Source organism: Apodemus sylvaticus, chromosome 16 (assembly GCF_947179515.1).
Source record: "Apodemus sylvaticus chromosome 16, mApoSyl1.1, whole genome shotgun sequence".
Taxonomy (NCBI): Eukaryota; Metazoa; Chordata; class Mammalia; order Rodentia; family Muridae; genus Apodemus; species Apodemus sylvaticus.
In genome coordinates this window covers 71,315,689-71,339,708 of record NC_067487.1, presented here as the reverse complement: position 1 = coordinate 71,339,708, position 24,020 = coordinate 71,315,689, and the positions used below count along the sequence as shown (strand labels likewise).

The window sequence follows — 24,020 nt, the reverse complement described above, 5'->3', positions numbered from 1 at the left end:
TCAGTGGGTAAGAATACTGACTGTTCTTCCAAAGGTCATGAGTTCAAATCCCAGCACCCACATGTTGTCTCACAACCATCCATAAAGAGATCTGATGTCTAAAGACAGCTAAGGTATACTTGCATATAATAAATACATAAATCCTTTAAAAAATAAAGAAAAAGCTAAAATTAAATTTTGCTTTCTTTATACTATGTTATGCAAACCCTATGCTTCATTTTAGAGACAAGGCAATAGAATCTAATCTGTATGAGTTAATAACCAGAAACACTTGAAATTAACCAAACCTCTATTAGTCATTTGTAACCCATAATTTTTTTCCTTTAGGAATCAAGTGTAAATACGCTTTCAGAACAGGGAAAACAACTAGACAACAACAGGAAAAAATGCTATACTTACATCAGACAAAATAAACACACCACAGGATTTAGCATTCACTAGCAGGATCTAAAGGTAACATTGCTTAGATGTTAAGATTACAGATGTGCAAACAACTTGCAGCATTGCAGGAGGAAGTGTAAGGTTTTGCTAACTGAAAATTGAATATAGTAAATAAATAAATGTCTAAGAATTAAATGAATAAGTAGTATGCTATGACTGTATGTTGTATGTTAAAGTCATCCATGGTAAGACATGGAGAAATTGGTAGAGAATGTGCTCATCCAAGCTACAAAGGCTAACCCACTACAGAAATAAAATAAAATAAAATGAAAGATGCACATTACTAAAGTTGACAACTAATGATGCACGTCTGTAAAGACATTCTACTGAGATTTACACCTCTGCTATCCAACAGCACAAGGATGCTACCTGTCAGGTTTGGTTCTCTCCTCCAGCTGCTGGACTTCATTTAACAACTTATGCAAGCTTCGGATCTTTGTTTTCTTCTCATTCAGCACCAAGATAAATCTGTGATACAAATCAGCTTCCAAGGCTTCTTTGGCACTTACACATTTCTCAAATCTAAAAGTATAAAGAAATGAACAAAATGAAAGCCATATACATTTTATATCATTAATATTATTTAATCTCATCCTCATGATTTTAAGAAACCTTTGAAGGCAAACATAATTAAGGTCGTGTTTATTTAAGCAGAGTGTGAACACATTAGAAAAATTTGTTATTTTTCCAATATTTTTCTAATATGTTTTATTTATATTTGAATATAAATGAATTCTAATATAAATTCTAACATTTATATATAATATAAATATAAATATAACATATGTAATATATAATAAATATAAATATATATATTTGTTATTTTTCTAACAAATTTCTAATATGTTTTATTTCTAATAAAATAAACAAATATTTGTTCATATTTGTAATCTATGCTCTTAAAAATGATAATTGAATAGATAGAAATAAAGCTCCATAACCTAAATACTCAAATATAATAATTCATACAGTTTATTTATAAAAGCTCATGAACTATTTCTATTACATATTGTATAATGTACAAATACACATTAATATTATTACAGCAGCAATGAGGATATTTTATATCAAAGCAATACACATAATTTGTTGTCAGTCTTCAGACTATGACTTGTTCCACAAGAACATAGTGACTTTATAACCTACCACACATACATGCACACACCCAAACATAAATAAAAAATGTACATAATGAATTGAATTATGCCACCCGATATTTCCAAGAACATAATAAAGAAATGCTGAAAAAACTATATATCGTCAGACTTAGAGATATTATTTTAAAAAAGGTCCTGATCCTGGAAAGGATTGATGTAGCATGGGAAGGGAATATAAGAATAGAGAAAAAGGAGGGAGGTGATTGGAGACGGGATGGAGAGAAGAAGGTTTATGGGACATATGGGGAGGAGGGATCCGGGAAAGGGGAAATCATTTGGAATGTAAACAAAGAATATAGAAAATAAAAATATTAAAAAAAAAAGAAAGAAAGAAATTCAGGAGAATACAAAAGCCAATAAGGAGGAAATGCAAAAATCACTTAAAAGAATACAGGAGAACCTTGATCAGCAGGCAGAAGTCATGAAAGAGGAAACACAAAAATCTCTTAAAGAATTAGAGGAAAACACAAACAAGCAAATGACAGAACTGAGCAAAAACTTCCAGGATCTAAAAACAGAAGTAGAAACAGCTAAGAAAGCACAAAGGGAGACAACTTTGGAGATAGAAAACCTTGGGAAGTAATCAGGGACCATAGACGCAAATATCAACAACAGAATACAAGAGATAGAAGAAAGAATCTCAGATGCCGAAGGTACCATAGAAACCATGGACTCAACAGTTAAAGAAAATGCAAAATGCAAAAAGCTTGTAACCCAAAATATCCAGGAAATCCAGAAAACAATGAGAAAGCCAAATCTAAGGATTATAGGCATTGATGAGTGAAGATTTCCAACTTAAAGGGCCAGCAATTCAACAAAATTATGGAAAAAAACTTCCCTAACCTAAAGAGAGAGATGCCCATGAATATACAAGAAGCCTACAGAACTCCAAACAGACTGGACCAGAACAGAAATATCTCCCATCACATAATAATCAAAACCCCAAATGTACTAAACAAAGAAAGAATACTTAGGGCAGTAAGAGAAAAGGGGTAAGTAACATATAAAGGAAGACCTATCAGAATTACACCAGACTTCTCACCAGAGACCATGAAAGCTAGAAGATCCTGGGCGGAGCTCATGCAGACTCTAAGAGAACAAAAATGCCAGCTGAGACTACTATACCCAGCGAAACTCTCAATTACTATAGATGGAGAAAGCAAGATATTCCATGACAAAACCAAATGTACACAATATCTTTCTACAAACCCAGCCCTACAAAGGATAATAGGGGGAAAACACCATTACAACGAGGGAAACTATACCCTGGAAAGAGCAGGATATTAAGCTTCTTTCATCAAACCCAAAGAAGATAACCACACACATATAAAACTCAGGAGACAGCAGGTGTTGGCGAGGATGTGGAGAAAGAGGAACACTCCTCCACTGCTGGTGGGATTGCAAGATGGTGCGACCACTTTGGAAATCAGTCTGGCGGTTCCTCAGTAAACTGGGCATGTTGCTTCCTGAGGACCCTGTTATACCACTCCTCGGCATATATCCAGAGGATTCTTCAGCATGCAATAAGGACACATGCTCTACTATGTTCATAGCATCCCTATTTGTAGTAGCCAGAAGCTGGAAAGAACCTAGGTGTCCTTCAACAGAGGAATGGATACAAAAAATGTGGTATATTTACACAATGGAGTACTATTCCACCATTAGAAACAATGAATTCATGATATTCGTAGACAAATGGATGGAGCTGGAGAACATCATACTAAGTGAGGTAACCCAGTCTCAAAAGATCAATCATGGTATGCACTCACTGATAAGTGGATATTAGCCTAGAAACTTTGAATACCCAGGACATAATCCACAAATTAAATGATGTCCAAAAAGAATGGAGGAGTGGCCCCTGGTTCTGGAAAGACTCAGTGCAAGAGTATAGGGGAATTCCAGAACAGGGAAGTGGGAAGGGGTGGATGGAAGATCAGGGGGAGGGAAGAGGGCTTATGGGACTTGCGGGGAGTGGGAACCCAGAAAAGGGGAAATCATTTGAAATGTAAATAAAAAATATATCAATAAAAAAAATGAATGCATCTACCTCCAAAGTCAGGTTTATTAAACTGCATTTGCTGCCCATTTCTGCAACAATAAAGTAATTTTTCAAACAGAAAAAAAAAAGGAGCATGTAACAATGCAATTCTGGAACCACTTAGTGCACATTCTTTCAGCGCCATTCCATGGAACCACAGAGCATGTGTGTTCTACCAAGTGCTTTATGCTCAGTGCCTAGCAGAGATGTTCAGTACACATCCATGACATAAATGAATAACGTGAGATCATAAGCACAGGTTTTCATTTGTTGACTTTATTACACAGCTCCAAGAGTACCTTTCCTTTTCAACAGCATTTCCCACAGTTTCTCTGATCCTGTCTTCCATGATGGCAAGCACTTGGCACTAGATGAGTTTGAGAGTGACATGACACACACTCTGAAGTCCTCCTCCTTGGAGATGCCTTTCCAAGTGCGTGGGAGACTAGCCGGCGTTCTTCAGCAGCACAGTGCCTATGCTAGGGGGTGAGACTTCGTAAAGAGCATGGGATGGAATACATATCCCTTCAGCCACTTCACACTGGCAAAAGGAGCTTGGTGGACTTGTTTTTCCTCATTGGCTACAAGATACACCAAGTCTGAGGTACCTCGTAGGAATATGTTTCCCTTTAGTCCTTGTTATTTCAAGATACTGCCACTATGTAAGATTTATTTTATGTGCAGGGTATCTTACTGTATCTGTAATTTCAGATGCAAACTGTCAGATGAACATTATCCTATTTTCATTTACTATGTTCTAACGTAATAACATAAGAAATTTAACTATGAAAACATGTATAAACACCTAAATGATTTCATTATATAATAAAAATGCTTTAAATACATATTTGATACAAATACATTTCATGTATATCACAATTTCCTACAAAAAGTTTAGAAACAGCAACAAATTCAGAATCTATTATATTTAAATACATATTTAATTTTTATATAAAGCAACCCTGATGTTTTTTACTGAAAGATTATGTACTCATATTAACTGTCAAAAACTATCAAGCAAATCCCCACAACATTATAAAAAATACAACATGTATAACACATTAAATTTTAAAAACTATCAAGCTAAAATTAATTCATATAATTTTCATAAAGTAGTACTAGTCTGAAAACCCATACCATGACTGTACTGAGAGGAAAAATAATTTTTGTTACGAGAAAAAAGTTATGCATCATGTAGGTTAACCATGCCTGATTTTATTTTATGGCTTTATTGTAATGACTTGGTCAAAATCAGGGTAATACTTCCCAGAAAATGTTGCACTGTATGGCATAGAGTATTATTACAAACGCTGAGAGAACACAAATTTACTCTAAGTTATTATCTCCTCAACAAACTCAGAGAATATTGTTCATTTATCCTGTTTAGTAAGACCTGCATAGCTTGTCTTTAACATCTTTAAAACCAATATTCCATAGCATTATAATGTTGCTATACCATATTTATTACTTGCCTCCTGACAATTGTCTATCTGAAAATTTGCTGAAAAATTAGGCAAGAATTTCTAGGTCAGAGCTTTGGTCAAGGAGAGACATGGGATTCATTGCTAAGCGTGTGGTAGTAAGACTCACCCACAGACCACTGAAGCAAATTAGAAATAGTTCAAGGATCTTCCCGAAAGCCAGGCTCAAACTAGATGACACATAAATAGCAGGAAGGAAGAAAAACTTAATGACATTTGTCCTTTCAAAATTGATGATGATATAGAGCAATAATAATGCTAAAATTCATCATTAATCAAGGAATTAAAAAGTTATAGTTATTTTTAAAATTAATAAGTAATAAATAAATAAGTTTTAAAAAGCATAGATTTGTTAGAATAAAATATATCTAAGTAGTGAGTGGCCAAAAAGGAAAGCAAGCAAAAACAAAAACAAGAAAATTCACACAAAAATAACATCCCAAATAAAACAGCAAATTGACAGTCTAGAGTAAATAAGAGGCACATGCATGTGGGCATACGGTATAGGAACAATACAGTAATCCTCATATTAACAGTGAGATCTGGCTAAGTTATACCAGGCCAAGGCTGAATAACACAAGAAAATCTGAACAGAACAGAGTGGCTCAAGATGGCTGAGAGGAGCTGGAGTAGGGGCTGAGACCACAGCCGGAATAAGGCCCCAGGCCAGGAAGAGGATGGCCACAGCTGTCCTTTATGCTCTCTGAAGACAAGGTTTTCTCTAACTATTCTTAAACAATCTAATGGGCTGCCATGGAGACACAAAAATATCCCCTAAGGTCTTTAAAAATCAGACTCAATTCATCTGCTGATAATGTGATTCCACCTTGAAGATACAAAGACAAAGAGCTTCCCAGGCCTGCTAATTCAGCCAGTGCAGTTGGATGAAGATTGCTTCCTACTGTGGGTTTAATAACTGTAACTCAGAATAAAGCCAGAGAATTTCTAAACTGAGGTTTGACTGCAAACAAAAGACCTATTCAGTAACACAGAAGTTGAGACTTATTGTTTGAAATGAAGTAGGAAATCCAATAAATAAATACATATAATAACCTCAGAATTCACATACAAATTTCTAATGTTTTCCTTTTATGTGTTAAAAGTATAAAAAAAAACACTCTAATGAAAAACGCGAGCAAAGAACACTTAATTATTGAGCAATAATTAAGCAGTAAGAGCAAAACAATGCTGAGGCCTGTGCATCACAATTCACAATTTCTATTCATCTGTAATCCCTTACTCCTCTCTCAAGACTTGTTTATTACTGTATCTTAAAGGTGAAAATATTTATATTCAGTCTGATCACAACATTGATCCATATTTCAACTTAAAAATATATGCATAATTCAAGATATATTCAATTACCATTTAATTTCTTTTTAAATGTAAAAATACATATATTTTGTAAACAATGGGTAATATTTTGTTAGTGTACATATCTCCTGAAAGAGAACTTAAAACTTTTAAATATTAATAAGAATATAATTACATTATTGTGTTAGCTCTATTTTCTACACAGTATTCAATACACTTCAGATCTTCCTACCATAGTTTTTGAAGAAATATTTATTGTTCTCTCCAAGTTCCTCTTTCAAACACCCTTTTCCTTTTATCTGGAGTTTGGATAAAGTGTGGGAAGAAATGATTGGATCATACACGGACACCTTCACAATCATCGGCTACGTTATAAATGGACTGTGACAGAGATTTATAACAGGTCCCTGTTTCTGACCATTCTCTACTGCAGAAGTCCCCAGTTTCTGAACGCAGTACAAGTTTTCTACTTCTCATCTGTTGAAAGCCAAGTGTTAGGCAATTCTGAGGCCACAGGGAAGCCAGTGTGCTGAGGGCTCTGTTGACTCGCTTGGGCTCAGAGATGGTAAGAAGAGAACGGTGCAGATGTGTGGCTGTGACAAGGCCACGGTGTGCTGGGAGAGCCTCAAAGAGCTCACTTTGTCTCCCCAGAAGGAGCAAAGGCAGACTGGGGAAATAGATGCATTCACTAATCTCATAGAATGTACATAAACAACGGCCCAGAATTCCCCATGAGGAGTCCTTCTTCCCAAGATGTAGGTTCACTCCAATGGCAGCACATTGTCTGTCTGGTGACACAGAGGACACCTGTCACAGTAGTGACATCAGAAAATATAGCTAGAGTGATCATAAATGACAAGTGACAGGAAATGTTTTGATGCTGTCAGGCAAAAGGCCCTTCTGGATAGCTGAAAAGGCAAATCAAACACCTGTATGGCACAGAACTACGTGCGGCTCACTCAGGGTCTCTCTGCACAGAACCATGTGCAGCTCGCCCATGGTTTCCCTGCACAGAATGTGGCTCCCTCACGGTTCCCTGCACAGAACCATGTGCAGTCCACCGGCAGTTTCCCTGGACAGAATGTGGCTCCCTTACGGTTCCCTGCACAGAACCATTGCAGCTCGCCCACGGTTTCCCTGCACAGAATGTGGCTCCCTCACGGTTCCCTGCACAGAATGTGGCTCCCTCACGGTTCCCTGCACAGAACCATGTGCAGCTCGCCCACGGTTTCCCTGCACAGAATGTGGCTCACTCATGGTTCCCTGCACAGAATGTGGCTCCCTCACGGTTCCCTGCACAGAACCATGTGCAGCTCGCCCACGGTTTCCCTGCACAGAATGTGGCTCCCTCACGGTTCCCTGCACAGAACCATGTGCAGTCCATCAGCAGTTTCCCTGCACGGGCGGACTTATCCAGGCTCATCTTGATTCCTGACTGCCTGCTACTCAAGGGATGGGGCTGAATGCTGATGACAATGACCGGCAGATACTTTAAGGCAACTGCTTCAAGTACAGAGTATACTCCCTGAGCTCTTTGTAAGTAATTTATAGATCAAATTAATCTAAAGATATTTTAGATTTTAAATATAAAGTATTATGGATTATCATAACCACAGTTTCTCTTCTTTAATGTGATTAATTTCATATATAAAATAGAAAAATATAATCAGACTATCAATGCCATTCCAAACAATGCTTTGCAGCACAGATAACTTGATACTGATTCATATGAAATAAAAAAAAAAAGTTTAGGAGAAGAATTAACTGATTTTTCTATATAGCTGCCTAAATATATAAACTGGCATTTGAGTCATTTATATATTTAGTACATATACATGAATATAAAAATAATTTAAAGCTAAAAGAGAAAACCACAAGTTTTCCCTTAATATTAAGTATGAACATCAAAGATAACTGGGTATTAATTATCTAATTTTATGTATATTACCTAATTTATTACTTATTAAGAGCTTCTTTTAGCTACTCTCATCTTCATATACATATGTGAATAACAAACTATTTAATACGTAGTTCTCCAAAGAGTTCTAAATGTTTATATAGAACCATCACAAGAGTTGCCCTAAAAATTCACACGTACATTTAAATAAGAAGCATGATATTATTATGCCTTTATCTTAATAAAGAAAGATTTTTAAAAATTTACTATATGGTACAATTTTTAACATCAGTATATATGCAGTCCATAATTACTCCAAATACTATTATATACACAAACATACACATACCATGTTTGCCTCTGTGGGAATATAAGTGTTCCTGACAAAGTTCAAATGCATGTTGTATATCAGAATAGTGTAAATTATATACTGGGTGAGAGTACATTATAATTTGCATGAAAAAGTAATAATTGAAAAGAAATATATCATTCTTATTAACCATTAAAAAAGCAAGAATCAAATACCAGAAAATGAGAGACTTTTCAATGTCTCGTTCAGTAGCCACAACTACTTCATCTTTTAAAAATGACTGTAGCATGAATATTCAGTCAGGGAAAATGTCGCTAGTCGAGCCAAAACACACATCATTTGAAGCAGTTACTAGTCACTGATTCCAAACAAAAAGCCCACTGTGCTTAGTTACATTTCACATCTCCTTTTGTTAATTATTACTCTTATAAATTAAGCTAAAGTAATTCTTTCCTTACAAATATCCCGATTCTTTGCAATGCCGAGGACTATGCCTGTCCATCTGTATGCTAAGCACACATCCTCTCACCAGGCATCATACTCTGACTAATGTTTTTATTAATAATGCAACAATGGGCTATGATATTCAACCCCCAACTATTTATTACTTTCCTGTTTCTTGGCTCTACCAAGGAACAAGTGAGCTGAAATGGTTAATGTCCTCCTGCAGTATAAAACAGCCACTAATAACTTGGTTGAATGAAATCATGTAAAGGAATAATGAGGGATTTTATGAAATGCCTGCTGTACATATGCTGTAACTTTGTACATCACCAGCTTACGTTTGCAGGAATGAAAGAGCGCAGTGTCTTTCTGACACAAACTCTGTGTACATACCGGCCTTGAACATCATTCCAGTCCCTAACGAGCCTTTCATTTTCCTTCTGCAGGTGCTCGTTTTTGGCTTGTTTTTCGGCAATAGTGTCCAGGCAGTAACAAATGAGTTCTCTAATGACTTCAGCTGAGTTTGAAACATTGTCTAAGTTGAAGGAACCAAGTCTGAACTTAAAAAAATAAAAGAAAGAAAGAAAGAAAGAGAATAGAAAACATGTTCAGATTGAGAGTGGTGTTGAGATTTAGTAATACAGTTTTCAACATACTTTCTTCTGAGGGGAAAATGTATGAGACTGAAACTGTACTTACCATATATACTACAGGGAAGATAAAGCTGGACCGTCCCTAGCTTTCTATTGCATTTCTCATATGAATCAACAAATAGCCTAAAAATGTCTCTCACCTCCTATTAGAAACAAACCAATACACCTGCTCTTTCCTAAAGCTGAAGTATGAGCCACCCACTCAGAGAGAGGGTTACAGATGAGAACATTTAACTCATGTATTATTAAGGAGAATGTGTGAATATTACTATAAAATAATTCATATATAAACAACTGGTAAAGAAATATCCAATATTGGGAATAGTTAAAACTTAAATAGTTAAATTTCCAATTGGTAATAGTTTAAAAAAAGGTAGTATTAAGGAATGGACAATCTGTGAAAACTATTTTTTATGTAAAGAATATGATAATAATAAATAAATAAATAATAAAGAGTAATAATAATAATACCAAAAAACAACCTGAATATACTTGTAAGAGGTAATCACTTTAAAAGAATTTTAAGAGTGAACTTCAAAATGAAGTAGTGCATTGGTTATTATTACAGACTGTGTTAGTTATAGAACTCAAATAAGCATACACACTAGGTATCTATATGTCTGTCTATCTATCTAGACAAATTAATACCATCCCCTCCATGACTCACTTGTTTGGGGTGTATTTTCAATTTTTGCATCTAGATCACTGCTTTTTAGTATGTTGTATATTTATAAAATATGTCCAAAATGTTTCACTTTTCAGGTCGAAAATTTTGAGACAAAATTAATCATTCAATTTATAGAAAAAACAAATGAAACCCAGCTATCCAAAACCTATAACCTATGTGGCAAATGACTAGAAATTACAGTAACTTCCTTTCATATAATATCACTTGGATATACAACACCAAAAAGTAAAGGACTGTACATAAATGTGTTGGAACATAAAGGTAGAAGATAGTTTAACATCATGGAGACTTTAACAAAAGGCTTAAAATATGACTCTTAGATGCTGAGAAACACTTGTCTTCATTGACTATGTAAAGAAAACTGAGTACTGTGACAGTAGCTTTAACAGTTACCATGGCACAATCAACAAGCACCTGGGAAAAGTGTCTCATGATATAGAGCAGACTGCACGGAGGATGTTTCTAAGGAGACAATCATGACTAAGCTAACTAAGGTGAGAAAAGTCATCCACTGTAGTGGCGCCTTAGCAGGGACTCCTCAGTAGGGAGAGTGAGTGCCAGCTCAGCATGCAGGCAGGGCATGTCGTCACAGCCACAGAAAACGAAAATAAAACAAATATTTATAGCCATTTAGATTAAAAACACATTTTAGAGGATCAATTATTACTTTTCTAACCACAAAACATGTGTTTTTAAGCTGAAACTGGTCATAATAGTTACTTAATTCTTTACTTCACCTCAACATTTATTGGCTCTTCAAGTAAAAAGGTATTAGACAAACATAATTTCCTTTATTTCAGTGAATATACCCATTTGAAAACAACTCATTGCTTTGATTAAATTAAGCAATTTGAGAAATATTTAAGAAAAACATAGTTGGATAGAGTAGAATTCAGGATGTCTAAATTATTTTAACGCCACTGTACTCGATTTAATTAGTTATTTTAAACTTTTAATCAAAGATCAAGAGCATTTAACATTCTCATGTAATGAAAGGTAAGTCCATGTAACAAGAATAAAAGATGAATTAAATTTTAATGGCATGTGAAGTATATAAAATGGAGATAAGAGGCAGCTTGAAGGAGGGAAATGCAAGGGGGGGTGGGGGGATGGCCATGGAAGTTTCCGAATCAGGTGAGGGGAAGGACAGGAGAGAAGGCTAGATGGCCATGAAAATGAATGGAAATTTTCAACTGACAGGGGTGAGGAGGTGGGGGCATGTCCACTATGACAGAGCCCTGGGATGAGAGAGGTACCCAAGAATCAATGGGGGTGACGTTAAACTGTAACTCAACATTGGGGATATGGAACCTGAAGAGGCTAACCCCTATTGCCAGGCAGGAACCCCAGTAGATCAAAAGGGACACCAATCCATCCACAAAACTTTCCACCCAAAATTTATGCTGTCTACAAGAAATGCAGGCACAGGGAATGAAGCAAAGATCTAGGGAATGGCCAACCAATAAAATGACCAACTTGAGATCCAACCCATGGGCAAATACCAGTCCCTGACACTATTAATGACACTCTGTTATATGTGCAGACAGGAGTATGCTGTCCTCTGAAGGGCTCCATCCAGTATCTGACTCAGATACAGATATAGATACCCACAGGCAAACAGTAGATGGAATATGGGGACTCTTCTATAAGAGTAGCAGGAAGCTTGTGGACCCCAAGTGGATTGGAACTGCACAGGAAGACCAACAGTATCAACTAACCTAGATCCTTGGGGCTCTCAGAGACTAAACTACCAACCAAAGACCATACAGGTGATGGACCTCGGCATCCCCACACATATGTAGCAGATGTGCAGTTTAGGCATCATGTGGGTCCTGAACAACTAGTACAAGAGCTATCCTATAGGCTGTTACCTGTATTTGAGATGTGATATTCTAGCTGGGCTGCCTTGTCTGGCTTCAGTGGGAGATAAAGCACCTAGCCTCACAGAGAGTTGATGTGCCAGGGTAGGGGAATACCCAGGGTCCCCCATACACTCAGAGGAGAAAGAAAACAGGAGGAAGATGGGGGAAGGCTTAAGGGAGGAGTGATTATGAGGACAGTGAGCAGGATGTAAGGTGAATAAGTAAAAGGATAAAATTAAATTTATTTCTATTATGAAAAATAAACATTATTGCTGTCTTCATAAAAGACATGTTTACCACCTAAGATGTTTAAAGCTAACTGTACATGGGAACACTAAACAAAACACTCTTCTGGTTATTGGCACACATGGTAACACACAGGTATCTACATTGTACTGTGTTTTTTGAAGCGTGCATATTAGAATACTTGCTATAAGGAATTGTACTGTGTTCTGGCAAATGTGTATGGGCAAATGTGTATGTTAAAATACAGGAGAGTAATGACAAACTGTTTTCCCATGCCAAAATAAAGCAATTCCAAAGCTGAGCAAAAATAAAAATAAAAAGAGTATATAAACTGGAATTAAATTAGAACAAGTACCTGTTGAAGCTTCTCTAAATGTAAACATGCAAAAGGTTAAAGGAGATCTGTAAAATATTATCTTTTGAGGTGATATGATCAAGTAAAAATCTAAACTCCTTTACTTTAAGCAGATGACACTGTCAACAGAACACACAGCCACAAAGATGCTTGGCTTTCTCTTCATATTACCGCTGTCAGTGTGTTAAAAGTGACGTACATTTTTAGGGAAGAAAGGTTTTTAACACATGAAACTTTTAAGATGCAATGCATAGAAAGCATGGCCACACTTGAATATTGAATAAAGGAATGTATAATATATCAATGCAAAGATAAAGCCAAGTCCATGTCCAGCCCTATATAGTCCATCTTAAGAGAAAAAGAAGAAAAAAACTACTTATAAATTAATTTTTGTTAAAATATTATTGAAACATTACAAAATATTTTAAAAATTGTATTATACATGAATACAGTGTATTTTGACCATATTAATCCCTAATTCTTAGTTCCCTGAGATCTACCTCTAATACCTACCTCAGCATAATGTTCTCTTTCTTCAAATGAAAAACATAGTTTTTAATTAATTATAGTATTAATAATAATAATCTTGTAGTGTTGTGTTTCCTTCAGAGTTAGCAATTTCTTGTTATAGATTGCCTTAACTAGTTTCTGTTGCTTTAAAATGTATGAATATAACTGTTATCCCCAAGAATAAAACACAATAAAAGACAAGTATGTGAGTATGAGATCCACAGATAGGATTTCCTGCTAGTATCTATAGATCTTGCCTGGTTTGCTTAAAGGGATGGTCTGAATTTCCCCTGTGCACAGTGCTCAGCATCAGGGCAAGAGTTCTTTTTCACTAACTATTGCTGGGTACACATTACAGATTCAGTCAGAGGTGTAGGACAGGGACTCCATAAAAGCCTCCTTCTCTGGAGCCTGAGAGGAAATATTTCCATAGTTTAGTGCTTCAAACTCGTCTGCACAGTGACCCTGAGCACAGAATAAGTGGGGGGCATAATACCATTTAAAAAAGAGTCACTGTCCCTTGAGACTAGGGAGAGGCAAGCTCTCCATGCCCGCCTGCATCTCTGCCACCACCTTTACTGTGCTGTCCTGGTGGGATTAGGGCCTGCTCTCCAAAGGGAGGCAGCTGGTGAGGGGCATAGCAGGTGGGCCTGGAGGTCACGTGAGCTATGCCTGCTCTTCTCCAGACACAGCACTCAGAGGAGCACTGTGGGACTGTGAAAGGCAGTCTGTGTTCTGGTTGAGCGAGGTTTAATCTCCAGAGACCCAGTAGATATTCTACAAGGGACAGACCCATTGGCCATGCTCCCAGACACTAGGCTTCTGACATGTGGCCCTCACCTCCATAATCCTGTGGCCATCAGTCACCTAGGGCAGTGCCCCAAGCCCCTAGCATTCTACCTATACTCCACCCCACAGTCAACTGGCAACAGCCAGGTATGCTGCTCCCCAAGCTTACCTGGCCAGAGCCTGGTAGGCCTGGCTCATATAAGAGGGGCTGTTTGCCCCCTCCCCTCTCTCTTACTCTCTTGTTCTCTCTCTTGCCCACTTAACCCCCCTCTCTCCCCATTCCCTTCCCCCCCACTCTCCACATGGCCTTGGCTAGACTCTACTTCTCTACCTTCTGTCTACTTCTCTACAATAAACTCCCAAAAACCAGGACTGCCAGGTCCAAAAACTCTGGACCCTCTGCACTAGAACTATGGGGCAGGTTTTCCCCTAAAGAACCACACCACTAGGTAGCCTCCTGCTAGAAGGCCTCCCAGAATACCCAGACAAGACAGCCACCAACCCAAGCTGTCCACCAACCAAGCCAAGGACACTCTTGTCCCTATGGGACCCAGCCACAGCCCTCCCCTGACCCTTTCCCTTAGGCCTAGGCCAGATCCCTACCCAGTTCTCAGCTCTTCCTCAACACCCAGTGTCATCTGTGGTGTCCAAGACTGAGGACCGATCAGCCGATGTGAGGCGCAAGGTCCCATGAGCTCTGCCCTGCCAGCTCCCAGGGCGACCCCAAGGACTGCCCTTTCCCTACCCCAGAATAGGGTTCTGCAGCCTCTCAAAGCCTGACACCCACCTGGCAGTTCTGTGGGGATGTGCACTGTCCAAATAGCCACGTCTGCTTGCCCAACAGCCTGAGCTCTGGGCAGGATGCAGGCCATCACCCCTTTAACCCACAGAGCAGGCCCTGCAGCTCATCTGGGCAGCACTATGGAGCTGGCCTTGGTGGCAAAAGTGCAGGTGAGCCTGCCTGGAGGGCATGGGGGGGCATGAGAGCAGGAGGCCCTGCCAGCTGTGGCATTTGGTGAGCATCCCTGATGCACAACTAGAGAGCCAGCCCCAGTGGTGTAGGTGCAGAAGGAATAGAGGGCTTATCAACTCAGCTTCCATCCGGACGCAGGGCCAGGGTTTGGAGTTGCACAGTCCCAATATCTACATCTACGATGTGCAGGAGTGTCTGAACTGTGATGTCCTGCTGCTCCAAGGCTGCAGAATATCCATGACATAGGGTAACAGGACATAGAAGATGAGTCCCTGGGGAACTCAGTATAGAGAGTATAGCAGAAGCCACAGGCCTGGAAACAGACCAATGACTCATTACAGTGAACATTCGCATATTAAGATGTAGGAACAAATTCTCACCAACTGTGCCACTTTCAAGATTGAACTACATTTACTTGATAAAAGCACATAAATATTAGAAGCCATTGCACAGATATTACAAACTTTTCAGAAACAAAATGCTTACATTGTAATTACCACAAGGCAGTCTAAAAACTAGTACTGTTAATTGTGATATGTCCTACTAAACCTAGAGACAGATGAATGAAAATAAACGAACACCTTGGCAGACACAGACATTTCAACAAACACCTTCTTTTTGACAAGGTTGAGAAAAAATATGGAGCATAATAAATAGTGAGCATGTATTTAATGAAAATGTCTTGCCAAAAATCTCTTTTTAAAGGTAAGTTCTCAGACACTCCAGTTCTGGCAGTGCGAAACTGCACTTAACTCTCTCACTCTCCTGCTGGACTTATAAACTTTGGGATTAAGTAAAACCTTAAAAAAAAAAAAAAAAAAACAGTCAAACCTCTGTTCTGGTCAAAGGAAAGAAATAGAATCTGAATGATATTCAAAGAAGGTGACATCCATGTTTATGTGGCTTTTGCCACAGGACCCAGTCCAGTCCACAGAGAGAATGCTAGACCTCAAGTTGAAATATCACTTCCTGTCTGTAAGAGCCAAAGCACGGAGAGCACAGTCACACAGCAACAGTCATTGCCACAGAAACAGAGACACAAGTACACAAACAACAGGAGACAGAAATGGGCAGAATCTACAGAGGCAGGGCTGTAAGGACTCATTAGGACTAAATCTTATGTCTTTATAGATGGGTATAAAAGAAACTCAAAGGAACTCCATATAACTGAGGGTGAAAATCTGCATAATTCAGAAAGCCAAAAGGACACAAAATAGGGGCTATGGAATTTTAAAGGTAATTATAAAAAATGAGCTGAATAATTTAAATTTTAATTTTAAAAGCATAATTTTAAACCAAAGTAAATTGTGTTAGAAAGGAATTCATATAAACATAATTACTAAATTTCAGAAAACTTAGAACAAAAAGTGTATTCTAAAAAACTCCCAAAGAAATAAAACAGGTTGCATATGACAGATGAGGATTATAAGGACACTTGATATCTGTTGTAAGGATGGAAAATAGAAATTGAATGAATTTTGTGACAAGAAGGTATATGACACTATGTTGAATCATGATAAAGTAAGGCACTTGTCTTTATTCAGACAACTGTAATAAAATACTTCAAACTAACATATAAGCAGGAAAACATATTGCTCATGCTGCTAAGAAGTCTAAAATGAAGAACCAGCACATTCAGTGGCAAGGGTTTTTCCTCACAAAATATACCTTTCAACTGTGTCCTCAAATGGTGACAAGGTAGCCAACTAATAGGTCTCTCGGGCTCCTCGGCTAAGGGCATGAAACCCATTCATGAGGATATAATTTAAGCTTGATTTACTACTACCTACCATAATATTGACCAAAATCTAACATGTAAATTTTGGCGAAATAAAGATGTAGAACCATGCGTCCATGTAGAACGCAGCAATATAAAATGAAAACAACATGAAATTCAGTACAAAAGAAAAAATAAATGGATCTTCAAAATGATGTTAAGTTTGTATATATGAATTAAATTCTTTTTTCAAGTACTTTCAGTTTCTTGTACTGTTTTATAATAATAACTTTTAATGGCAATTTAATAATTTAGGGCTAGGCTTATTTGGGTATTAGATCATTTGAACATTTTGCATATTCTTTTAAAAATCATAACATGAAAATACAGGAAGAATTTAACATGGTTCTTTTTTTGTAAAAGTAAACATGAGTTTATTTTCACTGAGGGGAAAAAAACTCTTGTGTTAGGAGAAAGAAGCTGCATCTGCCATTTCCTATGGAACTGAATGTGCACAGGAGAACGTTGTGTGCTGAGTCAGTGTGGAGTGTGTGGTCATCATGCAGTTCATTACCAACCCTCTGCGTTCTACTCACTTCTGTGGAGATGCCTTCCAATCTCTATCTCCCTGAAACCAATGTTATTGGCTTCAGTTGTGGCAATAGAAAAAATTCTAACCACATTCTGAACAACCTAAACAATGACTACTTCCAATTTTAATAAATCTAAACACCGGCTGCTGGGGAAACAGTACAAACGGACTGTTGCCATCATCAGCCTCTTGTGGGACGAATCTCACTGTAGCTGATAAGCCTCTACCTTGCTTCAGACACTGCACGCCTTCACCACCCTCCCTTCCCCCTTTCTTACATTAGTAATAATACCTTGCCTCCTAATTTCCAATCGTGCAAAGATTCTTCAGATTTTAGACTCACATACTCCACTCTATGCTCTATTAATTGAATACTGATATTATGCTTTCCCTAACTTCTTTTCCTAAATAACCCCATGACCACAGTCTAAGCTGCTTGATATAATTCTCATAAATCCCCTTTTCCAGACGTAAGTGGTAAGGGGATATTGTTAGACCAGCCTGCTTTAGGGCCATTAATGATGATCCTAGTCTCAAACGTTCTTTATGAATAATGCAAACAGAAAGACAGCCAATCTAGGGTTGTAATGAGTTCCTACAGAGATGGATCCACAGAAGGCTTTCCTACCCTATTCATATATTTTTTAAAATTTTTACCATAAGAACTTGTAGCAGACAAAATATGGTTGCAAACAGGGGACATGAGTTAAATTTATGCTTAAAAACAGAATATAGTAAACATGTAACCAGTTTACGTCTCATCACACCTTAACCTCATGGGGCTCTCTACTAACTTATTCCTCCAATATATTCTGCTGCATCGGACCCTACCCCTAACATTTTCAAGATAAATTTCTGCTCCTTTCCCCTGATTCCCTCTACATTCTCCACTGAAATAGTCTTAGCAAAGTACATCAGCCAGAGGACATGTCACCATGATTATTTTACATCCATCGCCTTTGCTTCAGTGACACCTCAGTGGCCTGGTTTTTCTCTGGTACTGCTTCTTATCAGAGCCCCTTATAGACTCCTATTTTTGGATCAGTTCTTTAATGGCTGCTTGTATTCTTGTTTTCAACTCCTGTTCTTCCTCTCTATTCTCTGTCAGTGATTTCAAGTACTCTGGATGTTTGTCTTACTAGCAACACACTAAGAACTGCCAAATTTGTATCATGAGGTTAGGTCACCAGAGTGTCTTTGTTTATATCCCAGAACACACACAAATTGATTTCTAAAACTAAATTCTCCATTACCCCCCAGAAACCTGCTCCCCCTCTAAAAACCTCTTCCCAACAAGGAACAGACATTAGTCTGTAGTCTAATGCCTGGTCTCATTATTTGTTACTGGATTTTTTCAATTATATGTTTGACAATTCTACATCCTAACTACCTCAAGCCTATGTGCTTCCCCTATCTCAGTGGCCTCACTTAGAGCCAGGTCTAGTACATGACTTGCATAGGAGTGGGACCACAATCCAACTGCACTCCCTGCCACTCTCAGTTCTTCCTGTCTTCTCTACTTTTACAAGGTTGTTTCAAATCAGACTGTTAATCCTGGCTGAAGAGTCTAAAGCCCTTCCTCTAAATGGTAAGGCGTTCAAGGCTGGTCTGCTTAATGTCCATGCTTCACTCCACATCCCTAGCACACAATGCCCTTTTTGAAATTATCTCTAGTCCACATCACTACCATGAATTCATTTAATCCAGGATTTCAAAGACTCTGAATATAAAGACAATATCTACAGGGACAGCTACATTAAGACTGAATAAAACATATTCATTATGCTTTCAATGTTGTTCAGACAGTAAAACATGACCAATATCTTTTATGAACAAAAAAATCAATAAATAGAGGTTTGTAACAACATACTGGTAATTTATATCTTTACTATTTAATAGACTTGAGAGCAATATAATAAAGTATTCTTCCCCAAAGTAGTAAATATATAAATAGTAAAATTCACAGTCTTTTAAACAAATCATTTCTGAGGCAGAAATGTTCATCTTCTCTGAGTTCTACTTATATTGCAAGAACAGTTTGTGCATCATTGTGTTAGCTTAAGTTCTGTATGATGGCTAAAACTTCCATCAAATGCTCTTTCACAGTGAGAAGACAACTCCCATACAAAGCAGAAAAACTTGCAAATTTAACATTGATACAATAAACCCTGTTGCTGATTTTTTTAAAAAAAAGTTTAGAAACAAGGTCTGAAATAGCTTTCTAGGGTAAAACTGTTTATATGCTTATATATGCTTATCATATCTGTTTTAACACCATAAAATAAATAACATTAAGCAAAATTTGAATTATTTTTTCTGATTTTTTTATTAGAGATTTGCTTTATTTACATTTCAAATGATATGCCCTTTCCTCCTTACACCTCAGAAACGCCCTATCACATCCCCTGTCCCCCTGATAACACTCCCCCTCCCAATTTCCTGACTTGCATTCCCCTATTCTGGGGAATCAAGTTTTCACAGGACCAATGCCCTCTCCTCTCACTGATGTCTGAAATGGCCAATCTCTGCTACATATGTAAGTGAAGCCATTGTTCCTCAATGTGTACTCTTTGGATGGTGGTTTAGCCCCTGGGAGCTCTGGAGGTACTAGTTGGTAGATATTATTGTTCCTCCTGCAGGGCTGCAAACCTCTTCAGCTCCTTGGGTCCTTTCTCTAGCTGCTCCATTGGGGACGCTATGTTCATTCTATTAGTTGGCTGTGAACCATGGATATTTTGATCCACTTTCCAATAAGAATCAAAGTATCCACCCTTTGGTCTTCCTTCTTCTTGAGCTTCATGTGGTCTGTGAGTTGTATCTTGGGTGTTCCGAGCTTTTGGGCTAACATCAACTTACCAGTGAGTGCATACCATGTATGTTCTTTTGTAATTGGGTTACCTCACTCAGGATAATATTTTCTAGCTGCATCCATTTGCCTAAGAATTTCATGAAGTCACTGTTTTTAATAGCTGAGTAGTATAATCCATTGTGTAAATATACCACATTTTCTGTATCCATTCCTCTATTGAGGGGCATCTGGGTTCTTTCCAGCTTCTGGCTATAATAAATTAGGTGGCTATGAACATAGTGGAGCATGTGCCCTTATTACATGTTGGAGCATCTTCTGGGTATATGCCCAGGAGTGGTATAGCTGGGTCCTCAGGTAGTGCTATGTCCAATTTTCTGAAGAATTGCCAAACTGATTTCCAGAGTGGTTTTACCAGTTTGCAATCCCACCAGCAATGAAGGAGTGTTCCTCTTTCTCCACATAATAGTTAAAATTAATCAACTAACAGAGCTATGGTGATATCACTAGTTCAATTTTAATTAACAAACTTTTATGATTAGTAATATTTACATATATGTAAAATCCATTAATATTTCAATTATAAAATGAGTATGAATATTTTTCCAAATATTTTTAATATAGAAAGACAATAAAATCTATAATTTTAATTTCATTAAGTTAGAATATAAGAAACAGAAATAGAAAGAAAGTATGAAAAAGAAATCAGAAAAATATACTGCTATCACTACCATGGGCTATTTATTAAGATGTATCTGTACAGAGAAAAATATGACATCAAAGTTACAATAATAAATTCAATTTTGGAGTTCTTGTTCTAATACTAAAGTCAGTATAATATAGTCAGGAAGTTTCTATGCAATCCTTCATGGAAACTCAAAATTTAATTCCACTTGATTTCTATACTTTTTCACTGTGTATATGAAAATAACAACCTATAGAAGAATTTTAATATAGCAATATGGCTGATCATGCAAGAGATCATATTGTAACATATGATCTTGCCAGAATGCAAACACACTATTGATTATAGAATGATCTTGCTGGAATACAAAAATGCCCTTAATACACATATTTAACCCAAAATAATGAAGCCATAGTTAGTTTGTAAAAGAATGCAGCCATGTCTGAAAATGATGTCTAATTGAGGGGTAGACAACTGATGAATCAGAGAAAGATTTGACAGAATGAGTTCAGAGATAGGATATACACAACTCTCATGAAAACAACAAAGGAAAGAAAGGATACTTAAGAAAATAGCACAGGAAAGTCAGGCTACCTAAGAGACCAGTTCATAGGAAGAGAGAGGGAAGTGGAAGGGAATGAGGGAGAGGGAGAAGGCAGATTTAGAAATAATTTTACAGGTACAGGTAACAGGCAAACATTCTCAGCCTACGTTAAGGAGGATAGAAGCTTCCAGGCCTAGGTTTAGGGATACAGAGATAGAAATACTCTGGGCCAACTGTGCATTCATAAGGCTTGGGTATGGCTCTCATCTCATTACATCATCTAAGGAAATAAAAACAATACTAACAACAAGATGGATCACACAGAATATCTGCTTCCTATAAGTGAATAAAGAGCAGCAATGTATTGGTCCACAATATTAGTAAATTCATATTAGAAAACTATTACAAGCCATGATTATAACTATTACAATCATGATTGTCACCGTGATTTTTCAAATGTCAAAAGCTCAAAGTATAAATGTAGCCAGACAAAATATTAAAATATTACAATGTGTGTTTACAATGAAATAATGTCACTACTATATGAAATACCAAGTATTATGTGTAAACTATGTAAAACAGTCATTTTACATCCATTGGCTTCTTGATGTTAGCAAATATTAAAACCAGAAATTTAGTTTCAGTGACATCTAAAAGTAATCAACTGTTTTGGCATACAATCATTCCACTTCTTTTTATGAAGCAATGTCAAATGAGAACATTCGCTCATTGCCAAAATCTGTTCAAAGAGAATAGCAGCCATTGTGTTTTGGCAACTTAGTGATCATAATTCATTCAATGAAGTACTAGAGATGAATTGCATAACCTAAATAAAGGAATAAAGTAAAGATAAGACAGAATTTTGCAAACACAGCTTATAGAAAGACAACTCATGTTTATATGTAAAATCAGATTAATGAGAAAAAGAAACCATGTCATATATAACATAAATGGTAAATTTTACTATTTCAGTCACTCAGAGGTATAAACAAAGGTATAGAGTTACTACTGGAAGTACTTTGGTAAGTAAGCCACATGTATAATGCACTCAGTTAAAAAGCTCATCCCTTACTATAAGAACTCAAAAAACCATAAATATGAGTTGATAATAGTATGTGCATACTGAAATTAACATTTGGCCATAAATAAATAAAAGGATCATAGTTAATAGTATGCCTGTCAGAGGTATTTCACCATTTAGAAAGATAATTATCTCAGATATTTTAAACTTCTACAAGGTCAAGGCAGATTTTCACAAATTCATGATTTAAATAAATTCAAATTGGAAATCAAGGCACTGCCAACTAGATCAAAGTATAAGTGAAAGGAAATCATTAAAAGGACTGAGTGCGGGGATAGCTGTGATTTGATACAAGTCTTTCAAACTAATTCTATAAACAGTAAATATTGTTCATATGATCCCTTTTAATTACCAAGAAAGTAGCAACTTCAGAAAACATAAAGCAAATGATGAATATCAAGACTGTATTTTAGCCATTGCAGTTTATTAATTTTTACTAACCATACTTCATCTACTTCTCATTTTCAACAGAAAGGTGTGAAACTATTTCTATGCACAAATATTGTCTATCTCTGATGAATATAGATTGAATATTCATAATAACATAATGTATAAAGCCTTGAGCATCATCTATCTTAGAACACGTAGAGTATCAAAACAGGTGAGGTGTGAATGAAGATCAGAAAACATATTCCTGTAGACATCCATGTCACATCAATGAATGACCACTGACACTGGAACCAGACAGACATCTAATCCTATGCTGCACATGAAAACAAGATTACCAAGCAAACTTGCTCACAAGTTAATAGAGAGAAAGAGAGTGATGATGGTCATTTTTCCACTGTTATATCATCAGTGAGGAGAAACCATCCTGGCCTGGATTAAATATCCTTTTCTTCTTACTGCCAATAGTATTCTATGACCCTTTTACTCTGCTTTTATTCAAACTCTTTTGCTAGGAAACTGGTTAAAAATATATATTGTTAACAATTCAACATAACAGTTCTGAAAAACAAAACTAAGCCTAACAAAGAAAATGTCACACTCAAACACTAATAGGACAATGTAAGCAAACAAGTATGATGTATATTTCTATTTAGATTTATAGTTTAATAATTGCATTTATATTTTACATAAATTAAATCATGATTAAAGACTAAAGGATAAATTCATTAATCATGTGTATTTCATTTACAAATAACAAAAGCCACCATTGTAAACTTCTTTTATAAGCACATTAGAACACTTCTTAGTGATTATCAATTGTCAGAAGTCCTACACAGAAAATAAATAAAATGATAAATATATACAAACAAATAAAATGCCTGTTTGTAGTTGGAAAGGATTTACCACAAGAGCAAGTTTTAGTTTGTCTCAATGTACTAAGGAAAACAAAACATACAACACTGTATGGAGGTCATAATTCCTACACTTCCATGAAGGGACTGAGGCACTAGTAACTGTTTTTTCCCACCATTCATCATGGCAAATCAT

At 36.7% G+C, this 24,020-nt stretch overlaps 1 protein-coding gene across 4 annotated transcripts in view; it reads right to left on the bottom strand.

Annotated features, from left to right (window-relative positions):
* The window catches only part of Xrcc4 (X-ray repair cross complementing 4), a 226,079-nt gene that overhangs the window by 125,834 nt on the left and 76,225 nt on the right, over positions 1-24,020 (bottom strand). For all 4 annotated transcript variants that reach the window (XM_052159445.1, XM_052159444.1, XM_052159442.1 and 1 more), the window contains exons 4-5: positions 9,476-9,642; positions 811-963 (exon numbers count right to left, since the gene is read on the bottom strand). In XM_052159445.1, coding sequence (XP_052015405.1) covers positions 811-963; positions 9,476-9,642 — 320 coding nt within the window. The remainder of the gene's footprint in view (positions 1-810; positions 964-9,475; positions 9,643-24,020) is intronic.